Below are 20,433 nucleotides of genomic sequence, written 5' to 3' on the forward strand. Positions count from 1 at the left end.
ATGTTTATTGATTTGTTTTCAGGGAGATCAGATAAGGCCAGCTATTTATTGAGCATTCATTCTGAATTGTTTGTGGGAGGGTTGGATGATGTTGTGCCTAACGAATGCTACCCCAAACTTTCCAGTGGTGGAGTCCCCTTCATTGGAGGTTTTTAAGCAAGAGTTGGATGGCCAACTGTCATGGATGCTTTAGTTGAGATTCTTGCAGTGCAGGGGGTTGGACTAGATGACCCTCAGGGTACCTTGCAATCCCACAATTCTGTGATTCTATGATTCCCCTCACTTTACTTATTGGAAAAAGTATAATATTTGGGGGAAGTAGGTTTGTGGTGCAAGTGCTCCAATTCAGTGTTAATTGTGCAACCTGAATTTTCTGGAGTGCAACTGAATCCCAACCCAGCCGTCCCAGCAACAGCCTAAAAGCCCTCTAAATGTAAGCTTTTCAAGCAGCCTTGTTTGTATCAACTGCTATGCAAAAGGTCATGTTCGTAACGTAACAAATTTTAAGGATTACTGTTCTGTACAGTGCACATGAATGCCTGCAGAATGGCTTTGTAAATAATGGACACACAGCTTCCACCACTTTTCCAATGAGTAAAACAAAAAGATGACATTTGAGCTTCTAAAAACGCACACATTGGTGAGAGAACATTTCCAGCGAGGCAAGGAAAACTATCTTTCTTTCTTTCATCCTTTCCTATTCTCAGCTCCTATGTGTTAATTTATGAGTCATAGGAGAGCAATCAATTTAGCCTTGAAGCGGCCCAGCTCGGTCTGAATAAAATAGCTAATCCCCTTCTAAGAAAAAGCGTTTATAGATATTGCATTGTTTAAAATCTTTTTTCTGTTCTTTGCTAATGTAGCTTTTTTACATTTGAACAGTGTAGATCATATTAAAATTTGATGTAACTATAGCATTAATTTTCCATGACGTTTCCAAGTTTTGGTAGTATTGTTGTGTATCTGAAAATTGCATTTTATTTTGCAGCCAGGTAGAACACAATAAGAGGTGGGAAATATTCCATTTTGCTTTCTGTTAGCTCTACTTAGTTTTGTTAAAACAAATCTTTTAGTGTTTAAACTGCAGAGTTCCTGTGTTGTGCTAAAATAGTGTGTATCACAAAAGCCAGCCAAGAGCAAATCCACATTGTACATTTAAAGCATATTCAATGAACATTTAAAGCACATGACTTACCACAGAGTATCCTGGGGACCTGTAGTTTCCCCTTCACAGATCTTCCATTTCTAGCAGCTTTAACAAAGTTGGAGAGGAAACCAAATATTTTTGATAAACAGCATAACAACTGACAGCAGATACTGAATTTTGGAATAATTAATAGCAGGATGAGAATAGGAAACAAGAGCTAATGTTGCAGAAAACACAAATTACAAATATGTTTTTTTAAAATATTTCCCCCTTTTGTATTTCATAAAATGTATACACTACTTGATTATTTAAAAACAACAACAACAACCTCAAATTAATTTATTAATTAATTTAGACAAATTAATTTATTGTGTCTGTTAGGATGACCATCTAACTGTTTGCTTCTCTTTTCACTGAACACAGTTTCTTTATGCCAATTACATTGCCCCTTCTGCTAGCATGGATATTGGACTACAACAGATCACAAAAAATGAGATTTACCAGAAAATTGAGCCACCATTTGAGGATCTTTTCGACTCAGCAGAAGAATACATCCTCATTCTTCTTTTAGATCCATGGATGAAGATGGTAGAACAAGACAGAAAAACTTATGGGCAGGTAATTTAAGGATATATGGTAAGGAGTGAGAAAGAAGTGGTATTGTTTTTAACTCACCATTGGCCCCTTCTGTTTGAATTGCTAAGCTGTTGCATCTGAAATCCCTGCATTCGGAGTCATGCAGTGTTGAACTGGTTGTTGGCTTGTGTAAGGAGGCTAGCAACCCTTAGGCTACAAAATAATTAATAGAACTTCATCCTCTTTCCCCCCCTAATTGAGTGCCGACTCTTAATTTATTGTCTGTGCCCTTAAAGCCCTGGTATTTTCTAGCATACTGGGTGTTCATTGGCTTTTTGAGGGCTCTAAGCAACTAATAAAATAGGATTTAACCTTAAGCCTGTTCATCTTCTTGCCTCGGATCCCTTGCCTGTAATGTCGATGCCCTGTGGGTCATAGATGTTGTTGTTTGTCTGGGAGAGAATGGTCATCATGCCCTTCCCAATTGTACACAGAGAGGGCTAGACAAAATTCTCCAAGACAAGACATCCAGATCTAGCGTGATATTTTAGAGTAATAAAGTGAAACTTTATTACATCGCATGACAAAAATCTCTAGTTCTATCAGGACAAGTAGTTCGCTGTTTTTTGGTTTAATAATTGTTTTCTCAAAATGTATCTTTTGTACCATGAAGAACAAATAAAAACATTATTAAAAGAAGAAAGAAATCCAGATCAGCGAGGCTAACAGGATGCTACACTGTCCAGTTTTTATTATATAGTAACAGCCGTTTGAATGTTTGGTCATCACAGGTGGGACCTGTTGCTTCTGAGTGTGCTCAGTCCATGTTGGGCTGCATTTTAGATTTTTTTGCCCCCTTTGTTTGTTTTTGTTATCATTCTGGGTATTTTTCAAATCTCAGGGTTTCCCCAAGGATGCTAATACCTACTTTTGCTTTCCTAGTTTCCTGTTTGGGCTATAATCCTAGCATCACTAGCTTCCTGAGCTCACTATTAAAAGGAGTGGAGTTCTCTCTGCCTCCACCATCAAGATAACTCCTCTGTACATATATGTATATGTATTTGTTACTTATCTGAAAGTTAAAACAGTATCCTGGATGAGTTTAAATAAAATTGGTGTGTTTTCCTTCTGAATGCATATACAAAATAAAATTTAAAAAACCAGTCCTTGCACAAAGCTCGCAACAACTTTATCATGCTTCCTTTTTTGCTGGTGCATTCACCCCCAAGGGAGAAGCCTCAGCACCGCTGGGAGGGAATTTCCTTTGAGCTGTTTCAGCGAATCCTCTCCTTGAACCATCTGCTCCAGAGGATGCAACTTCCAGTGATATGCCTCCTAAACATCTGTCTTGTTATTGGCAAATGTGGTTCTTTTCTATCCACTGTCACTGGCAGGCTGCCTCTCCAACCCCTTCATCTTCCTTTCTATAATGTGTACTGTGCGGATGACATAAGATATTATTTTTATTAGGTGGAGCTGGTGGAAGAAACTCGACAGCTGGACTCAGTGTACTTTAGAAAGCTGCAGGCTTTGCATGGAGACAGCATTTCCAAGAAGGATGAGGTAAGAGAAGCACCTATTAACAAAAACAAGCTCTTTATTTTTGCCTAGCACCAGGAGGTTAACTCTTTGTATTTCTCGGGTGGGATAACTTGTAGACTTTTACACACTGTGGCTCAGCATCACTGGCTTTTGAGGGACACACTACCCACGCTAAGGTCCAGCTCGTGGCAACAAGCTACAGCATGTCATCTCTTTGGAAAACTTAGATAGGAAGTGTTTCATGAGAAGTGGCCAGCCACACAAATCAGTAATAGTCATCATGCAAACTACAAACGGAGGAGGAGGAGAAAGACAGAAACAAGGTCTATGAAAAGTCATGAGACCCAAGTGGTGCTTTGACACATGGGACAGCCTCCATTTGCTTGCTTTTCAAGTGGTGTGGATAGGCCGAAAGTCTTTACACTAGGAGAATGCACATCACTTTTACATCCAATTGTCTAGGTGGTGAGGATTAATCCATGGGGTGTTGCCTCAGAACAGGGTTCCTTAAACTTTTGCCCTCCAGATGTTTTGGACTACAGCTTCCATCATCTCTGACCATACTGGATGGGACTCATGGGAGTTGTAGTCCATCTGGAGGACACCAGGTTGGGAAAGGCTGCCTTAAAGGACAGAGCCGCATCTGCTCTGAATATTTTAATCAATAGGCCATACTTGATTGTAGCCTCCAGTTAGCGGTCCATGCTTTAGTTTGCACAACACATCTTTGGGGGGGCCACTTTCACTCCATTCATTTGGAGCACCATGATACTACTTCAAGAGCTACAATTCGCAGAGTGGTTTAACAACTCCTCTTCCCAGGGAACTCTGGGAATTGTAGCTCTTTGAGGGGGAATAGGGATCTCCCAACATCTTTCAGCACCCTTAACAAACTACAGTTACCAGAATTATTTGGGGGACAGGGCATCTTAGTGCTCAAAATATACTGAGTGAATGTGGCCTTAGTTAGCTGTTCTGGCAATCCAACTACCCTTGCTGGTGCCTTTCCCAGGAAAATCAGAGGCTCCCTATATCAGGTTCCTATTGGAAGACTGGACAAATGCTAGAACATTAGCAGTGGCGAAGTTTTTATCGGTGGTTGCAAGAACCAATGATCCCTATCTTTGAGTCTGAACAAAGTGCTTGTTTAACCTGGAGGCAGGCTGTCTGAATTGTGTATTGCTTTGTAATGATTTGTTGGGTCTCTGGACCGTAATAAAGATTAATTGATCTGGCAATCCTTCCTTACATCAGGGCCCCCATTTTAATCAGTAGTATTCTGAGGGCAGGAATTAAATTGGTCCTACCAACTTTTTTTTTCTACCTCAGCATCTACTTTCAGCCATTGCTGGCATGCAATCCCAGAGGGTTGGCCAAGCATGGGTGTGGCCTTTGGGCCAGAAATGTGATCCAAAGGCTTTCTACAGTCACATCATAAGCCTCATCTCAGAGATAAGGAAACACTGATTTCAGCTCACCTCTCCTTCTCCTCTTCATCAGCGCTTGACTCCCATAGAAACCATTTTGTAATAACTGTCGGTCGCTTGGCAGTCATCCTTGGTGGAGTGCACCCTGTCTCATATCTTGATACATGTAATTGCCCCTTCATGTTTGGTCCTGAAATGCAATTCCATGGAGAAGCAGAAAACAACAGCAATCTGTAGAAAGTAGGAAGGCAGAGGAAAATCTATAAGGCTTATGAAAATGGGTCGTTAATTAGATAAACTAGAGTGCTTGGTGCAATTCTTTCATTAGGTTTCGGCTGTCAAAGAAGAGGAGATCCCATTGCATCCTGAACCTACCGAAGTCACAGTACCCCCAAGTCAAGCACTTCCTGAAGAAGCTACGTCATATAGCATTCACGACCTGTTAAAGAAGAAACTGGAGCTGGAAGCTTTCCGGACCTTCCTTGAACAGCAGTCTGCAAGGTATTTTTTCCTGTGCTAGTGCACAGTGAAAGTGTGTCTTCTTGACCGGAGCCTGTGATATTTGGTATCTTGTCTCATGATAAAATTATTGCTGCAGTGACTAGATCAGCCTTCTCCAACGTAGTGCCCTCCAGATATGGCTGGGGAACATAGGTGGTGTAGTCTAAAACATCTGGGTTAGGGAAGGCTGAGCTAGATTTTTTGCAAAGAAAAAAAGTCATTTCCTTCATGCACCCAGAAGGAATGAGCCTCTCAGCTGTTTCTCAGAATTCCATCTCAGGAATGGGTTTTGTGGGTATGTGGTGGTGCAGGTGTATCACAGACACACATGTATTCCAATCCAGAGCCTTATGTATGCTCCCGGATACATGTGGGGCACCTTCCACTCTCCTCTGGCCTGCTCATCAGGTCTTTCTCATTCATGTCAGTGGGGGAGGCACATGGCGTTTATATCCACAGATGTAATTTCTCACCAGAAAGGAAAATATAACTGAAAGGAAATATAAAAGCTGTGCAAGGCTGGTCCAAGAGATTTTGCTGTCTTACTCAGCTGAAGCTTTCCATCCAGAATCTCTTCCCCTGGCTGGCTTTTCACAGGAGATTCTGGGATTATAGCCATACATTTAAAGTACTACTGTCTGAATTGCTTCCTCCAAAAAATCCTGGGATTCCATGGTTGGTTAAGGGGTTAAGGATGCTCAATCCTTCTTCCCAGGGAATTCTGGGGATTCTGTGAGGGGCCCTTAACAAACTGTGGTTCTCTGCATTCTTTGTGGGAACCCATGGCTGTCAAAATGGTACGGTGGTACCTCTAGTTGTGTTCTGCTCTTGTTACGGACTTTCAGCTTACGAACGTGGCAAACCCAGAAGTGTTTACTTCCGGGTTTGCCACACGTGCATGCGCAAAAGTGATCTGCGCACATACGCACAAGCGCTCGATCGTGCCGTGCACATGCGCAGAAGAGGCGCTCTAGTTGTGGACTTTTCGGGGTGCAAACGGCACGCCAAAACGGATGAAGTCCACAACTAGAGGTACCACTGTAAAAAGGTGCTTTAAATGTAAGGTACAGATGGAGTCAAAGAGTTAGACACTCTAAAATATGCAACAAAACAATATACATATACAAATGACATCTAACTATCAGATAAAACAATTCCCAGAGTGATTTAACAGTCAGTACCTCTTTCCTGGGGACCTCTGGGGATTGTATGACTGTGAGGGCAACAGGGGTCTCCTAAAAACCCCCAGCTCTTTTAACAAACTTCCCAGAATTCTTTGGGGGAAGCCACAACTGTTTACTGTGGTATTATACTCCTTAAATGTGTAATGAAGATAGTGTCTGAGTTGTTAAACATCAAGGCGCTAGAAGATTCTTTGTTGCTCTTACCATGCTGTTGCCAGACTTTCTTCATGAGTGCTGTGAAGGTGTGGGAAAATAATTTTGTCTGGCTGGTAAACGTCTTGTGGTGTACAGTGACTCCCTGGTGTAATCCTTTGTGTGTTTACTCAGGAGCAATTCCTCCTGGTTCCTCTGTTGGAGATTGTAGCCTTCATATGATAATGGATATTTGATTGTTAAGGACCTAATTTGTTAACTGGTCAATGGAAATTGTAATGCGATGGAAATAAGTACTCTTTTACTTGATTTTCAGCATCGACCTCACGTGCTGGCTAGACATTGAACAGTTCCGCAGGATGCTTCACAGAAATAAAGAACAGAGAGAAGCAAAAGCTAAGGACATTAAGAATAAATATTTGAATAGGAAATACTTCTTTGGGCCTGACAGTCCAGCTACAAAGATGGAGCAAGAACAGGTAATCAGTTGCTATTAAGAGCTTAAGATTTGACAGTGTTGGACAGATCAGTTCTCACATTGCATTAGCGTTTACTTTCTCTAGAGCAGGCCATCTCTCACCCATCCAGGGAACTGCCCACTAACAGTGCCTCAGTCTTATCTGGACTGAGCTTTAGTTTACTGGCTCTCATCCAGTCCATTACTAAGACATGACATTGGTCCAGCATATCCACTGCTTTACCTAGAATCATAGAATCATAGAGTTGGAAGAGACCACAAGGGCCATCGAGTCCAACCCCCTGCCAAGCAGGAAACACCTGCAGATGTAAAAGAGAAGTAGAGCTGTGTGTCATTGGCATATTGCAGAAAATGTACTCCCAAGCTCTGGATGGTGGTGTCAACAGCCTGAGCCATTTGCATGTTCCAGAGTTTGGCCAGGGCTTCAACAGGACCGTCAGTCAAATCAGCCAGAAAATCCCCTAGAGCCATCTAGAAGCCCACTGGATCCACCAGCCTCCTAGGGCGGACCGTCGTGATAGGTCCCCTGCCTCTGCAGAGAGGAAAAGGTGCTGAAAGCCTCAATCTCAACAGGATGTGATCTGACCATGACAAAGGACTGAGGTCAATGTCCCTCACTTTCAGATCACTCTCTTCCTATCCAGCTGAGAAAACAGTGTGAGGCAGCCCCATGGTTGTCATGGCAGCCTTCATAGCCAGTGACTCCGGTATGGATGTTGAAGTCACCAGAAACCAGCAATCTCAGAGTCCTTGTCTCTAAGACCAGCTCTGTTAGCTCAGGCAGCGAGACTACTGGGCAGCGAAGCAGGTGGGAAACCAGCAGAATCACTAAACTGTCCCGATTGCCCAACGCCAGGAACACATGCACTAGACACATGCCCCTCCCCCCATAAACCGGACAGAGCCTGTAGAGAGAGAAAGAATTTCTATAGACCACAGCAACTTCTCCTCCCCGTCTCACAAGTCTGCCCTGATGCTGTACCAAGTAGCCAGGTGGGCACAAGGTGGGCGAGACCAACTCCACCTTGTTCACCCACCCAGGTCTCAGTGATGCAGACCAGATAAGCCCTCTCACCCACAATCATATCATGGATGAAGGAAGTCTTAATCAGAGCCAACCTGGCGTTCAGTAGCCGTAGGCAGTGGCGTAGCACGGGGGGTATGGGGGGCCGGCCGCACCGGGCGCAACATCTGGGGGGTAGGGTTAGGGGGCACAAATCCATGGGTTAGGGGGCGCAAATCCATGGGGGCGCAAATTACTTGCTCTGCCCCGGTGCTGACAACCCACGCTACGCCACCGGCCGTAGGCCCCGAGGCCTGGCTGATAGGACAACAGCAATTCCCTAGGTTGGAGGAGGAGCTGGCACATGGCACACTCACTAACGGCCTGTGCCACCTGCCCCTTGCCCAGCTTGCTGCAAAATTTGGAGCAGTGTGCATTTCAAAGGATTGCTGGGCTTTGGTCTTGTATTGTTTTGGAGTGTGTGAATGTAGGTAAGTTCAGCATTAAATGTGAAGCGATTCTCCCCCATCTGTACTAGTTACAGCATTCAAACTGTGCTGCAGTGACCTGTTATTCTGCAGCTAAAGCAACATTCCATGCTTAGTGTGTGTGTGTGTGGGGGGGGGGAGTTTGGCTGTGTCCCCATGACTGCAAACTCCTGGAACTCCATGACATAAAACTGACCTCCATCTGGTGGACTTCTGGTATTTACATTCCCAAGGATGTGCTTCTTTCTCAGGTTTAATTTATAGCGTGGTTCGTATCATCAGCTGCCACTGTGTGTGTGCACGCATTTCGGTGGTGGCAGTGGGGAGAGGGGTAAGAAATGCAGGAGATTTCTGCATTGGTAAGAAACTGATATGTTGAAATAATCCCTCAATGGCTTTACCACAGTGCAGAAAGAGATTAGACTTTATGGTGTGTCTTGGAGTCAGGGAACTCTTAAGATTAGCCGTGAGACGAAGGGAATTGAAGAAAAACTAGCCAATATATTATGTGAAAACAGCCAGGAATTTTCCCACTGCCTAATGAGCCAAGACCTACAATCAACATAAAAAAAGAGAGAGAAGTTCAAACCCATAAAGTATGAAACATAAAGAACTGAGGACTTACTCTGTGTGGCTTCTGTTATATATAAAATCCCTGGTATAAAATCATTGAAGGTGACAAGATATATACAAAAGTATTCTTCCACTAGGGGTGAAATTTGTTCCATCTGCATTTCAAACCCAGCATAATTTACCAATGTAATTCACCTGGATTTATATGTGGATTGGGACATAGCAATTAATCCAGTTATGTGTGTGTCCGAATTTTGCAATCTAATCACTGTTAACTTTTTTTTTTTTAAAAAAACCCAACCGCACTAAAATCCCTTGCTTTGCATGGAAAATACTTATAAAAACATACATTTGAGGGAACGAATGCCTTGAAAAGCATATAAATCTCTTCATTCAAGCTTTTAAGAGAGAAATGTGTTTTAGGGCAGATACACTGATACTGCCTTCTGCTGATGTGTCTGTTTGAATATTGTTTCAAAGTAAAGATTAAGGTTTTCTGTTGTTTTTAATTAAATGACTTTGCTGTGTTTTCTAAATCACCCTGGGATCTTCTCCAGTGAAGGGTGGTTTAAAAATGCAACTAAATAAATAAAATTAGGGGAATAATAGTAATAATTATAATAATTTATTATTTATACCCCACCCATCTGGCTGCATTCAAAAGGTGCACACAATTTATATGCAGCTCTTGGGTGTTTTTTAATTTTTAAAAACCCAGTACACAACAATCCAGATTGAACAGAAATGAAGCTGACACAGAACAACAATAGGCTGAAAATCAGGGAATGAGCACGGCGAGCATACAGTGGTGCCCCGCAAGACGAAAGGGTTTTCCGTTTTTCGATGCGCTTCGCAAGACGAATTTCCCTATGGGCTTGCTTCGCAAGACGAAAACGCCTTGCAAGTCTTGCGATTTTTTTCGCTCCCCCCCCTTTTTCTAAGCCGCTAAGCCGCCAATAGCCTTTTAGCCGCTAAGCCTTTAATAGCTGCTAAGCCGCTAATAGCGCTAATCCACTAAGCCGCTAATAGGGTTGCTTCGCAAGACGAAAAAAAGCTAGACGAAGAGACTCGCGGAACGGATTATTTTCGTCTTGCGAGGCACCACTGTACAGTCCCTTGTGCATTTTGGATCTTTGAGGAGATATTCCTAAGATAATTTCACAGCTGCCATGGGAGGACTAGTGAGCACACAGACACCCATGGGTGTCATACTGGTGACCCTGTTCCACCGTACCATCATCCTGGTGTCACTGAGTTTAGCTATGTCTGCATAAACAATTATTTGATAGGAAAGAGAATTTCTAGATTGTACTTTGCACAGTAGCCAGGCTTCGTTTTTCATAGAAATTATTCATGCTCATCTAGTTGTTTTTGGACTATGGCTGTGTACACACTATATATTTGAAGCACATTCTCTCCCTCAAAGCATTCTGGGCACTGTAGTTTAGCTCTCACAGAGACACAAATTACAGCGCCCTTGCAAATTTGAGGAGGCGTTGCATTACGGCTGGGGAGAGAGAAGAGGCACCAGGATGCGGGGGCCTATTCCAGTTCCGTGCTCTGTCCCCAACAGCTGCAGCAGCATCAGAGCTCTGCCAACTCTCCTCAGAGAACCTCCCTCCTGCTCCCTTCAAGAGACACTAGCGAGATGGTGTTTTCTGGGCCACTGCAGCTGGAGGCCATGCCAAGGGTGTTGTATTGGCAGTGACACTTGAAGGGTAGTGCGCCTCAATTGAGGCCCTTTCCTCAGAAGAGGCTCCCCACTGCAACACCCTTTGATAGATACCAGCTGCGTGCCTTCCCTGAAGTGACTCTTGGGAAGGCTGCCACCTCAACATCAGAGACAGTTTTGTGTGCAGCTCTCTCTCCTCAAGGGCAGCAAATCTTTCTGCCCAGAGGTGTCAGACACAATAAATACACCACTGCTTTGAGAGGGGAAATGTGCTTTGAATGTGCTTTGAAGGTATAGGGCAATATATTTTTGCTGATATACCCGCGTTTTCCTTAGATAATGAAATCAGGTGGAGGCTGGGGGTATTTACTTCACGAACAAGTCGTTCCTGCGATCCTGCTGGAGGTTCAAAAGTGCGTTCAGAGGAGACTAGAGAAGCAGTGGCTGCCCCTATTTTATACAAGCAAAGAATCAGGACCACAGACAAGGGTAAAGGTAAGGCTTCACCCGCCTGCGTTGCCTGGTTATTATTTCTTTGTGGTGGCCTGTCGTTTACTTGCGGGTGAGGCAGACACACAGCAGAATGGCCAATTAGCTCGGAATCGGTTGCAAACAGGAGAATATGTGAAGAAAGCCAAATAAGGCTCATAGCTTTGTATGCCGTTTTGCTTCTCATGCACCCCATCTAGCAGGTATTCCCTTTAGCACCCAAAGACATGTTGAAGTCTGGCTCCACATCTGGCAACTTTTGAAGTGTGTATTGGGGAGTGCTCTGCGTGTGCACAGATCTTGAATTTTGCTGTAGAATTCCAGCCTCTATACACGGTTCCTCTCTCTCTAGAGCACACAAATGCAATCCAGCCACACATTGGAAGCTGGAAGTTGCTGAGTAGCACAGAGAAACATGAACCCGAAGAAAATGAGTTGCATTCCCAGCACCCCGCCCTGTCTGTTTCTCACACTGCTCCCTCCTCATCCTCCCATCTGGGCCTGTCTATTATTTTAAGAATGGTTCTGATCCCTTCTTCTCCTGCACAATTGTTAAGGAAGGCAATGTCAGTGACTGGCTATCAGCCAGGCCTTTGACAGACTGTGAAAGAATTATTATTTGCTACATTGCACAACGAGTCTACTGGGTGGGATGAGCTTTGGAGCCCGGTGCCACATCAGAGAGGAAAAACTAGTGAGTTTGCATAGTCTTCACTTCACTGATTTTTATGGTAGTGCTGCTGGCTGTTCACACACTTGCCAGAGAAAGGAACGAGCGAAACCTGGTTTTGTTTTTGTTTTCCAGGATTTCTTTTATATATTTGGGGGTTTTTGACCAGGAAAGATAATCACTTTTGGCGAGAGCATCGGCAGATATATGGGCAGCTGTACTTTTTCAGCAGTGGTCTGTTCAGTTCAGTATTCTCTCTCTGAAAGCGACCAGATTCAGATTATTTCAGGAAACAAATCCTTGTGGTTTCCCCACATACCTGTCATATTTTAAGGATGACTCCCACACAACCTCCTGCCATTACAAGACAGCTTATGTGGGAGAGTGTGTATGTGTGTTGTATATCTGCAAAGTGTGTTCATGTGCATCTGTGAGAGAGATTGTGAGCTGGCCCTGTAGGCTTTGGCTATACGCACCTTTTTGGCTCTGCCCACAATTCACAATTCACAACAAGGCAGTGTTGTCCTCAGGTTAGAAAAGGTTCTTTTTCAGATGACAAACACAAGCAATCTGCGCACGCAATGTTACATTTTCCTAACTTCAATGGAAACTTGCCACCTGCTTTCCTAGGGACAGAACAATCAATCTTAATTTTTACCAATCCTCTCCTTGCCCCCGGAATTCATTGTCCACTAGTGTACATTGTTATAATGAGCACTCAAATAAAGTATGAAGGTGCACATCAGTAACTACTGTGTTGCTCCCTACTCCCTCCTTGCAGCCACACTTCCAAGATGCAGCAGAAGATATCTTAATTCAAAGACTTGAGAAGAGAGCGGAAGCATGGAAGGCAAGCTATGTTTGTTACCTCTTGTCCTTGATTGTATTCTGGGTTTACATACCTCTAAGGCTGCAGTACTAAGGACACTTTCTAGTGAGTAAAACCCATTGAACTCTGTGGGATTTACTTCTTAGTAAGAATGCTCAGTACTTTCAGTGGAAATCCTTGCACATTAGGGCACAAAGACTTGGTGCTGGGCACATGCAATCATTATTCCTTTCATGATGCTGTGAACCAGGGTTGGCTAACTCGCAGCCCTCCAGATGTCACTAGATTAACACTTCCATGTCCACATTTGCAAGTCAGTTTGCAATTAAAAAAAAAAAGTTATTGTGAGAGCATATTTTAGTGAGAATTTCTCCCAATATAGACATCATTGAAAACAATTCTGCCCAATAAAGTGCATTTCATGTCATTTTCGCTAATACAGACATGCCTCGGGTTACAGACGCTTCAGGTTGTGCGTGTTCGAGTTGTGCAGCACGCCAAACCCGGAAGGGGTTACTTCCAGGTTTCAGCGCTCGCGCATGTGCAGAAATGCTAAATTGCGCTTTGCGCATGCGCAGAAGCGCCTAATTGAAACCCACGCGTGCACAGACGCAGCACTGCGGGTTGTGAACGTGCCTCCCGCACGAATCACATTCGCAACCCGAGCATCCACTGTATATGGACACTTTCCCCTAATAACTGTGTTTTTGTTCACATAATTTGGTTGGAGAACGACCTCACAAAATTTGGAGGAGTAAGAATTTTGAAGGATAGTGAGAATAGTGTTGATTTTTTTTGGGAGGGGGAGTGGGAATTGGTTAGGTTCACATTAAAATCCTAACCAAATTGAATTTCTCCCCCATCCCTGACCTGGATACATGCTTTTGTTTACCAGTATGCACCCAGAAAACAAGGCAGTATAGCAGGCATTCAGTGGGAGAGTATCTGGAACAAAAGGCAGTGCAGGCAACATGGAATTGGGAGGGGCTGTGAGAAGGAAAAAGGGAGGTGAAGAGGAATTATTACTTTCAGCACCGTACTGAGTGATGAATAATTCCCAGAATCCAGCATTGTCTAATTTATCAGTCTGTGGTTATTCCATCTTAAACTCTTATGGCCTTCAGATCATGGGGAAGCCATAGTGGTATCATTCTTCAAAGTAATTGTTGCCTTCTAAATTAGTCATCTTGTCCTTAAATGTTTTCCTTATGCCGAAATCCTGTTTTCCCACGCTGCTGATATCTACAAGCACTTAAATCTCAAAACAACCTGAGCTGCAGTGTATTGCTTGGAACCCACGGGAGGCAAATAAATCAAATAGACAAGATCACTTCCCCCCACCATCAACTTGAACCAGAATTGCCACCTACCTCTGCTTGTGCAGTCACCATGTAGAAGCTCTGCTTCACCCATTAGCATACCTTGAAGGTGGCTCCTGTCTGGTCAGCATGCAGTTCCAAGGCTAGTTCCTGAATGGCTGCAAAGCTCTTCGCCAAAGTTCCTTGTTTGCCCTTCACTGCCTGGTTTGCCAGCCCCTGCCACGCGAGCCTTGTGTTTGATAATGAAGTACAGTTTGATAATGGAGCTCCACAAAATGTCATGGTTTGGATGCCAGTCTTCCGGTCACTCATTCCCGTGGCATAGCAGTACTCTCTTACATCGCTCCTGCATCTGAAATGGTAACTTAAGAAGGATGTAACATGCCAACTTAAGTGAGGCCAGGGGACATGATCTGAAAGCATAAGCTACAGTAACTGCTGCTGAAGCTAAGGAAGTCTTGGTCTGATTATGCCTGGATGGGAGACTGCTTGGGTACCATATGCATGTTTTGCCATGAGCTGCAAACATGGCTACAAATATATAAATATGTCAATATGCAGCAGGATAGCAGATTGCTCCTATTCAGGTTTCTAGCCAGCTAGTCATCCTTTCTTCCAGGAAACTCCATTCCAGCACACCCACTCTTGCAGTTTTCTATTTGCTTATTTCTGGCTCCTCTAGCAGTCGGCCAGCATTCTGTGGCTACTGAGCATGCTCACTAGGCTATTTTCAGGTGCCCTGCCCTTAGGAGTCCCTCCCCCTGTGACCAAGTTCTTTTTTGTACTCTGCAAGCCTTAGGGTTCCTCTGAGCCTGGTGATAACCTTCCTCTTCTGCATGGATGGTACTTTGGCTACAGAGGAAGCAGCAGCCAGACAACTGAGTCCACTACAAGATTTACATGTATGCATTTTTTTAGTGGTGGGAGAGTTTTCCCTGCAAGTTTCTCTTGCCGCTGTTCTGCCGCTGTTCTGTGGAATAGCATCCATGTTGACATATGACAGGTGCCTGCTAACTGCACTTTACAGGAACAATCAAACACATTTTTGTTCCAACTGGTTTTCCCAGCTGGATAAATGGGTCTTTATCACGAATATTTACTTTGCATGTTTTCAGTTTTGCTTTCAATGTATTCGCTGTTTTTAACTGTTTTTATTTATCTTCTTGACTTGAGACAGTTGTTTAGAAGCTGATTTATAATAAATGTGGAAGATGCATTCATTGTATTATCTAGCACAGGAAACTGCTCATGGCGTAACTGGGCACATAAATGCTTCCTGAGGAGATAGGCACACGTTTTTAATTCCTGGGGAGCAAGACACATCCCTTTCTGTGCAAGCCACAGTGTTCCCTCTTGAGCAAGGGCAGACTCTTGCAAAGGCATATTTAGTTCTTTGCTTCATTCCATTGCCTTCTGAGGCAGATGCGGGCAGTTGGCAGACTGGGGTTTGGATCTGGACCATCATTTCATGCCAGCAAAGCTGCGGTACATGAGGAAACTGTTGCATGTGCAAGAAGACAACTGGGTTCCGGACAACTCCACTGCTGCCATAACATCATTATTTTTTGGACTTCCGTGAAATGTAATTGTTTGCCATGACTGTAAGGTCAGGGATTAATGTGGTAACCTTAACACACATTTTCAGTGCTTTGCATTCACTAGACTCATTGGGACAAGCTGTTCACTCCAGCATCTGGAAGATAATTTATTATTGAGAGCGATTAAATGCAGTCACCAAAAAAGAATCTGAAGCATGTAGCAAAGTGGGCAGGATTAATCATATCTCACAGTATCTGTTTCATTTAGAACTGCATTCTAATGCAAAGATCATATCAATTGTTAAACATCTTAAAGCACTGTAACATGTCATCTCAGGAGGGCTTTTTGCCTTTCTGTTCTATTTTTCCTTTCTTTGTCAAAGAGCAGCAAGCTCTGTATAACACATGTTGTATACATTATGCAAGGGGTGGGGGACTTTTTCTTTTTTGTCTGGGCTCCATATTGCCAGTGCCAGGAGCCAGCTGAGATATGAATGCAATTTGCTAGATCAGAAACAGAGAGGTATATCTTGGCAGGGTCAGGTGTAGGAAAACCAGGGAATACAGGCAGAGGCAGGACTGGGAAGTACGTCATAGCAAGAGCCAAGAGCCAGGTTTTGCAGGGTCCAAAAAGCACCAGGCAAATTCAAGGATGCAAAGCTTGGTGTCTCCTGGACCTCTGGATGTTGTTGGACTTCAACAGCTGTCAGCCCCAGCTTGATGGTCAATGGTTAGGGATGATGCTCCAGAAACATCAGGAGGACCACAGCTCCCCCATCCTTGGTAAAATGCTCTCCCCCCAAAAAAAATATTTGAGGGAGCTGGGTCCTGACAAAGTTGATGGGCATTCCTGTTCAAATGGGGTGTGTTTACTGTGTCATGTGATTGATGACGCAGGGTGGGGCTTACCTGGGCCACCACAATATTTTATCCAAGATGGCACCCCTGCAACAGGGAAACCTATTCATGTCCTGTCCCCTCGGAGGAGGTATGGTACCCCTGGGGGCAGGCATACCTCACACATGCTAATGGGTGAGATGTGTAAGTTTGCACATTGCTCCAAGAGTGCCCAAAGGAAGTGTGATAGATATCTCCTGTAGCATAATGATAGAATTCTAGTGTGTCGTATAACGCTGAGGAACAATAGTGCCTGCTAAAGCATTTGCAGTGTGGAGTGCTCCTGCTAATTGTTCCAATCCTTCTGCTCCCTTCTCCTCTTTTTGCATCCCTCCTGCTGTGAAACAGTTGGGCAGCATTCTGAGATCACTGATCATGCTCATTTCTCACTAGGCTGCTTTTCAGATTCCCCTTTTCAGGGTTTCCCCCCTAATGATCTTTTAAAAAAGATACTTCTGCAAAATCTGGTGTTCCCCCCAAACCTTCTGATACCTTTATCTTCTACATGGGTGCTGCTGTTTTGACTGCATAAGCATTGGGATTCACACCCTGAGCCTGAGAAAGAAAGGAAAGTGTGTGTGTGAGAGAATTCTAAAGGGGGTTGAGGCAAGTGAACCATGTGAAGCCCCCTCTCCTTGCAACTGCTCCGTTATCTCTGCTTACTTAATTTCCCAGCTGTTTGGGCTGTTTCAGAAAGGTAGGAAGTTTCTTTACAAGGTGGGCAGAGATCTTGGCTCAAGTCAAGTCGTCATATGGGAGGTAAAAAATAGCCTGGAAACAGGGAACAGAGTCTTCTATTCCCAGTAGTTGCTGATGGAGGAGGGCAAGAGGAATTGTGAGTGCTTATGCTGTATTTGTGAGAGCTCCACATTCAAACGTAATTTATTTATTTGTTTAACAGAATTAATTAATTGTAAGCAAACCCCTAAGTGGTTTACACCTTGCTGTAAGATTTGCACTGCAAACTACTGCTGCTGGTGATGAGTAATCTAAAGGTGATTTGTTGGACTGGGGGAAGGGAAACCTTTTTGATTCTGCAGTCATTTTTGTCTTTTGTTTAATCCCCATAGATTCTCTCCATTTCTTTCAAGTTTTATTTCTGAGCTTGTTTGCACCTGCTTTACACGTTCCTATTTTCTCAGTGTGAAAATCCTCCAAATGTCTTGATGACATTAAATCGCGTTTTACTGTTGGTGAAACTGAGTTCCAGAAACAACAAATCTTCAGCTTCCGTTGTGCTTGTGGCAGTGGATTTCAAAGCAGCTTTTATTAGTGGGGTTGCTGTCAAGGGGAGTTTTAGATGTGTAGGCTGTGTGGTTTGCCTGCTCTTGTTTGTTTCCACAAGATCTCAAACTGATCTTCTTCCCCTTCTCTTCATAACCCCTTCCACCCTGCCTGCAAAAGAAAAAGTAAAAAAGAGTTTCTTGCCATAATCAACAATGATGGCTATTTCCATACTTACACTATGGAGTCATATGTTCTAAATCACTGTTAGTCATTTCCTTTTCCCTTTCGTCCCTTCCAAAGAAATGTTGCCCAAATCAAACAAAAGAATAGGAGGGAGAAAATGGCTGCCAAGTTCTTATTGTGTCCCTGTAATAAACTACTGAAAGTTGGGGGTCATTGCAAAGATAAGTATCAGGCAGTTTACCCTAACTAATGCTTGTAGTATTGCTTTTCAAAACAGAGTTTACTCACCGTGCTTTCTCCCTTTCCTTTTGACAGCATTTGGACAGTAAGTGGGTTTCTTCATCTCGGGAAATAATTACTTTCCGCAAAGCCCTGTTGAATCCAATCACAGCCTATCAGTTTCAACGCTATGTGTCTCTGAAAGGAGATTTACTGGAGAATGGAGTGATCTTCTGGCAGGAGGTGCAGAAATATAAGGTACAGGGCTATCAAGGAATGGAAACAACTCAGTTTCTCATAAACTGTTGTTTTTGTGTCTGCAATGGTATTTCTTTGGGATAAGGGAAAGCTGGGGCTGACCACTTGATTCCTTGAGGCTTGTTGGAGTAAGAGGCTCCCCACACCAGCTGGATGATAGTTACGGATCCTCTGATTTGGAGCTGGATATCAGAACACACTTTATCACTCTGAGCTTGCCAGATTCAGTATGGGACAGGCTAGTGTGGCTTTAGCTAATGTTTTGTGTTGTTTTTGTAGGGCTGGGTTTTTGTTTTTTTTACACTACAGTGGTACCTCGGGTTACATACGCTTCAGGTTACATACGCTTCAGGTTACAGACTCCGCTAACCCAGAAATAGTGCTTCAGGTTAAGAACTTTGCTTCAGGATGAGAACAGAAATCGTGCTCTGGCAGCGTGGCAGCAGCAGGAGGCCCCATTAGCTAAAGTGATGCTTCAGGTTAAGAACAGTTTCAGGTTAAGTACGGACCTCCGGAACGAATTAAGTACTTAACCCGAGGTACCAGTGTATATGGATAACTTGTCACTCATTTTATTGTTTTTTAAGTTGCCTTGAGTCTTTTTTTTTTAAAAAAAGTACTAACAGGTGTTAATAATAATAATAATAATAATAATAATAATAATAATAATAATAATTTAGTAGCCAAATAGATGGAAGAATTTGACATGGTACAGGGGTCTAGTGGGGACTAGTGCTCATCAGGACTGGTAGTGTGGGAGGCAGGGACATCAACAGTGGGTTGGTGACACAGTCCGTTGAGCTGGTAGACTGGCTGGATTTCAGAATGCCCAATTCAGCTTATGGGTTGCTGATGGGCCATTGCTTTATTTCTGCTGAGGCTATTGATGCAACCCATTGTGAAGTCCTCCTCCTTTTCTCCCCCCAAAATAACATTCCTCCAGCAGAGTTGAGGCAGTAAGTATGTGGCCGGAAGACCAGAGAGCTTGAAGCTCATTTTCACATTTTGTACACAAAAAACTCCTCACATTGTTCGTATAAGACTCAGACGACTGTGTCAAAGTTGTTGAATTCTTCTGTGATGACAGCCGCGTGGTTCTTAATGAGACATATCCCTCCAGTTGTAGGGAACAAGGAACCCTTGTCTGGATGACCACAAATATTCAACATAAGTCTGTGCCCACACAATAGTTTGTTAAGGGCAGCTTTGGAATTGTGAGGGTTAAACTGTAGAGTCTGGAATGATTTGAGGGAAATGGGCATGTGCTTCCAGTGTGCTGTAAAGGTATACTTTGTACACAGCCATAGAGATAAGGCATGTTTGAAATCCATTTGGAGGCTCATCATGCAACTATAAGACTTGAAAAATTGTTCTGTTTTTAGAATCCATCTTTCTGGTAGCCAGACGTATATATACAGAAGGTTTGTCTGAGAATTCAAGTAGGCAAGTGGGACCTGCAACAGAATATTGCAGTGTGTGAAGTGCTTCTGTTCAGAGTTCCAGCCAGCCTGGCAGGCCTCTTTCCATGATACACCATTCTATGCCCCCATCCTGTTTCACCGCCCAACAGATGCTCATCATTTTGAGCATGCTCAAAAACAGAAAAGAGTCAGTCACTGTTGGACTATTTTGAGTTTTCCCTGCTTTGTATTTTATATATATACGTGTGTGTGTGTGTGTGTGTGTGTGTGTAGGTGTGTGTGTTTCCTCAACCCTTGGGGCATCCACCAAGCCCCCCGTAAATGTAGGAATATGCAGCTGTCTCTTACAGGAATCGAACCTGCAACCTTGGCGTTGTCAGTACCACACTCTAACCAACTGAGCTATCCAGCTGCTATAGACCTCACTCTTGGGTGTGGTTAGTGTTTAATGCAACTACACGATACATTTAATGTGCATGGCTTCCCCTAAAAAGTAGTGTGCAAAGGGTGCTGGGAATTCTCACTGTGATGGGCAAATTTCAGTTCTCACAGTTCTTTGGGGGAAGCCAGGTGCTTTAGTATACAGTATAGGATTGCCACATCTCTCTCAATGTTGGGAAATGCTCTCTACATGCAGTG

General features: G+C 43.6%; 1 protein-coding gene across 1 annotated transcript in view; it reads left to right on the forward strand.

Annotated features, from left to right (window-relative positions):
* RGS22 (regulator of G protein signaling 22) overlaps positions 1 to 20,433 on the forward strand; it is an 85,489-nt gene that overhangs the window by 47,916 nt on the left and 17,140 nt on the right. Inside the window, exons 16-22 of the mRNA XM_083749764.1 lie at positions 1,571 to 1,765; positions 3,194 to 3,286; positions 5,021 to 5,193; positions 6,847 to 7,009; positions 11,081 to 11,239; positions 12,685 to 12,753; positions 18,212 to 18,373. Of these exons, the coding sequence (XP_083605890.1) occupies positions 1,571 to 1,765; positions 3,194 to 3,286; positions 5,021 to 5,193; positions 6,847 to 7,009; positions 11,081 to 11,239; positions 12,685 to 12,753; positions 18,212 to 18,373 (1,014 nt within the window). The remainder of the gene's footprint in view (positions 1 to 1,570; positions 1,766 to 3,193; positions 3,287 to 5,020; positions 5,194 to 6,846; positions 7,010 to 11,080; positions 11,240 to 12,684; positions 12,754 to 18,211; positions 18,374 to 20,433) is intronic.

The sequence above is a fragment of the Podarcis gaigeae genome (assembly GCF_964106915.1).
Source record: "Podarcis gaigeae genome assembly, chromosome: 7".
In the NCBI taxonomy this organism is placed as follows: Eukaryota; Metazoa; Chordata; class Lepidosauria; order Squamata; family Lacertidae; genus Podarcis; species Podarcis gaigeae.